The 6,000-nt window shown below is 35.1% G+C and overlaps 1 protein-coding gene across 1 annotated transcript in view; it reads left to right on the plus strand.

The window, feature by feature from the left end:
* IQCM (IQ motif containing M) overlaps positions 1–5,200 on the plus strand; it is a 474,138-nt gene extending 468,938 nt beyond the window's left edge. Inside the window, exon 14 of the mRNA XM_043567775.1 lies at positions 4,786–5,200. Coding sequence (XP_043423710.1) covers positions 4,786–4,895 — 110 coding nt within the window. The 3' untranslated portion in view covers positions 4,896–5,200. The remainder of the gene's footprint in view (positions 1–4,785) is intronic.
* Positions 5,201–6,000: the final 800 nt, after the last annotated feature.

Genomic DNA, 6,000 nt, shown 5'->3' on the forward strand with positions numbered 1-6,000 from the left:
AGCCCAATGCAGGGCTTGATCTCACGATGGTGAGATCATGACCTAAGCAGAAATCAAGAGTCGGATGCTTAACTGACTGAGCCACCCAGGTGCTCCTGTTTTATATATTTTTTTATAGATTACAAATAGGAACCCAACTATTTAAAAACTCAATAATGGAATATTTGTTACCTATTTATATAATTTTTTCTTGTTTCAAACTGGTAAGTGTCAGAAATGAGGTGATTTATTTTCAGTCACCTTCAAGGAAACCATTACTATTGCCTGAATGGCAGAACCAGGAGCTAAGAGAGGTGAAGAGTCAAAAGCCAACCTTTAATATTTCAAAACAATATCCAACCACATATATGTACACATATGTATATGTAGATACATATATAGTCACAAAGGTAGTCACACATAGAACTTTCTACCTACATTTATGCAATCTGTTATTTCTTTGAAAGCAGTCCTCATAATTGGTTATTTCTAGGATGTCTCACATGTGCTCATAAATACCCAACTCTAGGCTAAAAATAGACTTCTACACTCTGCTGTCACTCTGAAGTGCAGGAAGCCTAGCAAAGGTGTCTTGCTGCTGCCATTGCTGTCAGCACCTATGCAGGCCATGCCATGCTGATTCCAACCTGCAGAAGGAAAAACTTCTCCCTTGGACTTTGAACCACTGTTACCTCAATCTCAGTATGCCCTGTGCTCTCAGCATCCCAAGGGCATGGTGTAGGAAAACAGCTTTTTCAGTTCCCTTGTCATTTTCTCACTGGGGCCTTTATCCCACAAAGTATCTCCCACAGAGTATCCAGATGGGGGGTGGGGGGGCTGTGGGGGGGGGGGAGAGGGAAGAGATGGATAGGGAATAAGGAAGTGGAAAGTCAAAGCAAAATCATCTTAGCAAGAGGCAATTCAAATTATGTAAATATACCCATCCCTGCCAGCTGCCACTGTCTTCCTAGACCAAGACGGAATATTCAGCTAACTCTTCCTGTATTAAGAGATTTTCCCCAAGAGAATTTCTTGCTTTCTTTACAGAAAGGTCCTTGGAGGATTTGTTCTGCCAGTCTTCTGGACATACACCTGTTTGAAATTCTAAAGTGCACAACATGCAGGTTCAAACTTGGACCCTGCCATATACTAGCATCAAATGTAGCAACTTAAATATGTCCTTAATTGTTTGTCATCTAGGACTATATTTGTGCTATTTATAGGCTCTGATAATCTTGCTGGTGGGCAGGGCTGTGATACCATGTTAGGTAGTTGCTTTCATTTATTTTTTCTAACTAAATCTCTGTAAGTAACATAAAATTACAGGGTTTTGTTTGTTTGTTTATTGTTTTTGGTTTGTTTGTGTGGAAATGAAGACTCAGAAAGGTCTAAGCTGGCGCCCTCTACATCACCTCATAACACTTAGCATGACCCTGCACAAACAGGGTTCAACTGATACTCAGTGACATAAATGTATATTTTACTTTTTACATAATCCACATTCATTTTCTTTCCAAGTTCCTTTACAAAGGTTCATTTTGAAGCATTCACAGGAGGTAGCCAATAGTGTAGAATAATACATATCCTTGAAGAGGTCAGAGAGATTGCATGAAAAATAATGAAATAGATTTGTGAACCTGAAAGTCTGGAGGTGGTTAAAAAGAAAACAAAAGGCAAAGCATACTTTCAATCTTTGAGAAAATTTTAGTATCCTTTCCTAAAAATGTAGCTAATGAAATGCATATTTTCAGCATATTATCTATTTAATTTGAATAATTCTCCAATTTGAATCATTTCTTTAAATTATTGAAGTATAAACAAAGATATCTAACTCATGATTATTTATTCATTACAATAAAAATGACTTTCTATTATATATTGCAATCTAGAAACTTGAAGACCTCTAACATTGTTATTTTTACATAAATGGTATGTTCTGTTGAAAATATGGATAAACAAACAGAACTAAAGCTAAATTATATTTCCACTCACTATTAACATGTTGCTCTTTTAATATTGTGGGTGTTGCCCCACGCATATAATTTTTTTTAAAAAACTGGGATCATTTTGTGGATACTGGTTTGTAATCTGTTTTTCCATTTAAAATAACTTTGTAACATACAGGCATTTGATAACATGATGAAATACATTTTTGTGATGTATTTTAAAAGACTTGGTTGAAGTTGCTTTCTTCTATAGGGGTTTTTCCAACAACAGGGGTTTGTTGGCAGACCAACAAACTCTACACTTACTGAAATTTTTTTGGACCACACAGGTGACATGAACTGGAACATCAAACCAGGGCCAGGCTTGGGGTTCAGTTGTATCTACCCAGCCTCACAGAGATAGGAAAGTTCCCTGGCTGTTTTTCTTTGAAGTGTTCTTTTCCTTTTCCTTTCCCCACCTCCCCAGCCTCCACTCTCCTTCCTTTTCCTCCCCTTCCCTCCTCTCCTCTTCCCTCCCCTTCCCTACCTTTCCCAGATCCTCACCCTTCCCCCTGTCCTTCTCTTTCTTCCCCTCTGCTTCCCTTCCTATTCTTTCCATGCCCTGCTCTGCTCTGCCCACCTCTCCCCTCCCTTCCCTTCCCTTCCTTTTCTTTCCCTTCCCTTCCTTCTCTCTTTTTTAACATCATTCTGCCTACTCTGATGCTGTATCCCTCTAGGGCCCCACCCCTTCATTGTGGTCTCCTGATGAACTCCCCATTTTGAATGGACCCTATGCTTTATCTCCTGTCCCCACTCCCTTCATAAGGCTGAATAAAGTTCAGGTACCGAGGGTTCTGCAGAAAACCTCAGTCCAAAAAAACAAAACAAAACAAAACAAAACTGATTTTGGCACTCAAATATCCACTATAGATTACTGATTTTACTTTCTTTTTGGCCTCTGCATTTTCCTACTTCTCTGCCAGCTTAGCAATGCAGTTAAAATACATATAATATTTTATTCAAGATTTGACTTGTTTTAATCAAAAGGATTGTTCTCTGCTATATGATGAAAATGAAGGTCAAGGATATTTACTTTGAAAGGTTAAAAATATATCATGTATACTTATATTTTTATTCTTCCTAAAATTAAATGATCCTTTATTTAATTGAAACATTTATAAAATAATGGATTATATAATTTAGGATTCCACTCCCAATCCCACTCCTGATCACCAACTAGGATTCTGGTCATCCGTGTGTGAATTTTTCCCTTACACCAACAAGTAATTCTTGGATACTAACTGGGTGTCCTGGATCCATCTCTCAATCCAGCAGCCACACAAGAGTTCACTCAGAGTCACTTCATTAGGGCAAAAGATGCTCCTAGTGCTTTTATCACTTAGAAAATTACAAAGGTTTTAGGAGTTCAGTGCCAAGAATCAGAAGGCAGAGACCAATATATTTTTTCTATTATCTCACATAATTGTTAGTGAAATATCTTTATAAAGTTTATACATTACAACATCATGGTGTATGTAATCACAATACAGCCACTGTATCTTGAATATTTATGAAGTATCAGACATATCTTTTTTTTTTAACTGATAGACTTTATTGTTTTAGGAGTTTTAGGATTATAGAAATATTGGTGGAAAGTAGAAAGTGCTCCCATATACCTCCTTACACCCCCTTCTCCCATTTCTAATTATTAACACCTTGCATTAGTATGGTATATTTATTATAAATCAAGGGTAAATATTAATACATTATTAAACATATATCTTTTGATATATGGCTTTTTGGATCCTTTCAACAACTGAACAAGATAGATATTATCCCCACTTCAAAAATAAGGAACCTAAGGTTGAACACTAAGTCTGGATTCACTGACAAATGTGTAGAAACAAGATCTTGGACCATTATCTTCACTATTTTTTCTATTTTAAGTAATTTGAGAAATCCTATATTTTAACTGTCTTCTGTCTGATGAAATGTATCGTTGGTATTGTATATAATTAAAAAACATTCACAACAGGAAATCATTTTTTTCCTGAGATCTGATCTTTAGAACTAACATGCTTATCTTATATAACTACTAGATTAGAACACCAGTTGGTGGCTACCAACAATCACAGTTGGAATGATAATTACTAATTATTTTATAAATACTCTGAATGTGGTATAATTTATTTATGTTATTAGAAGCCTTGGTATTTGTCTAATGGCAATATAGATAACATAAAACAGCAACAGTGCCCTGATTCTTCTTTTGCAACACATCAAGTCATTAAATTCCTTGTAGTAACGTGGATTGTTCTCCTCATAACTTAAACTATTTTTTGGTTGTTTTTGCTTCATAACAGCAATAGGTCCTAAAAGGCAAAAACATACTACCACATCTGTAAATTAGTGTGTGTATCATGGTAGACACATTAAATCTATGGCTTTTGTTTCTCATTTGGAAAGTCATTTTATCCAAAGATGAATCTAGTACAAGCAATCTATATAAATAGTAGTTTACATTGATTTGAATATCCATATCAGAACTGAGTATGTTGTATTGTAAAAATAATAATAATACTGTTGCTCTTATGATCAAACATATGTTGCATCTAACTTATTTGAAGTACACTGTATGTTGGGATCCAGGTTCTGTCATCCCTTCTCTCAGCTGTTTGGTTTTATAGTAACTCTTGCTGAGTCTCTTGTCATGATATATAATGTAGTACAATATACCTGAAAGAAATGTGTCCAACTCAAACTTTTTAATGTTCTAGAACAACTATAATTTATTTCCTATAATATTTTATGATTTCAAAAGCATGGCACATTGTCATATTATTTGAAAATATATTAATGTAGTTATATATTTGTCTTATAGTGAACGGACATCCAATACTCAAAAGAGCTAACATCCGGATTGTTGGAAAGTTAGTATCCAGATCTATAAGAGAAAGGAAAATGAGACATTTATCAAAAGAAGTAGAATAATGTTTCAACACAATGTTGTTATCTTAAGAGTTGAGCCTTTCTACCCAAAGATACATTAACATCGACCATGGATTAATTATATATCAACAGGAAAAAATGACAAGCATCTTTGGATATCAAAAGAAGGATTTCAACAAGTCAGTTTATAATTTCAAAATATCTTTGGATGAACCATTCACTGGCTCTTCTTCACTAAAAGCTACTCTTATCATAATGAAGTTGAAACCTCTTAGTGTCAAGTGTTCCTTTCGTTGGACTTTAATTTATGTTGTTCCATTACCAATAAATGCCATAAAGAGACTTTACAATTTTTGTTTCTAAAAAACTCTCTTAAATTTTTTGGAAATTGTTTCTCAAAATGTGTTTTAAACTATATGACTTTATTAGTGTAGTCTAGTATTATTTTTCCCTATTGTCATTCCTCACTCGTGAAAAACTGGAAGTCAATATATAGTGTTCCTGAGTTGCTTGCCTTAGTTCAGAAAGGATTTGAGGCACAGTTGGACAACACCAGTTTCTTAAGAATCTTGAATTTAATATTATCTGTCTATCTATCCATCCATCCATCCATCCATCCATCCATCCATCAGGTTATCTATCAATTCTGCCCTCCTCTACTTCCTCCTTCTGAATGCAGTTGGAGAAATAAGTGAAGGAACAGAATGTGTACCTAACATAGAGACTAGATATGAATAGAGGTGGGAACTACATGTGTTTCATTTTTTCGGTACTTACCTGTGATCTGTGACTTCTGTAATCAACTCTGGTTTAAGAATAAAATCTCTCTCAGGCTACTTGATTCAGTAAAGTTTACTGTAGAACCCATGTGGAAGTTATTAGAATAAAATGTTTAGAAAAGCCAGTTACAAAAATCATGTTAAGTCAGGGCCTCACCAAAACCAGAACCAAGCTGGGCTAAAAAACATGCTAATCCTCTAACCAAAAAATGTTTTCAGTAAAACACTTGATGGGGGCGGGGGTAGAGGTGGGGAGGGGTGAGGGTAAATGATTACGAGCTAAAATATACACATTAGCTTATTTGTGAAATTAAATTATCCAAATTCTCCCTGTTGGTAATTGAAAGTGTTTCATTTTAAAGAAAAAC

This window comes from Prionailurus bengalensis, chromosome B1 (assembly GCF_016509475.1).
Source record: "Prionailurus bengalensis isolate Pbe53 chromosome B1, Fcat_Pben_1.1_paternal_pri, whole genome shotgun sequence".
Taxonomy (NCBI): Eukaryota; Metazoa; Chordata; class Mammalia; order Carnivora; family Felidae; genus Prionailurus; species Prionailurus bengalensis.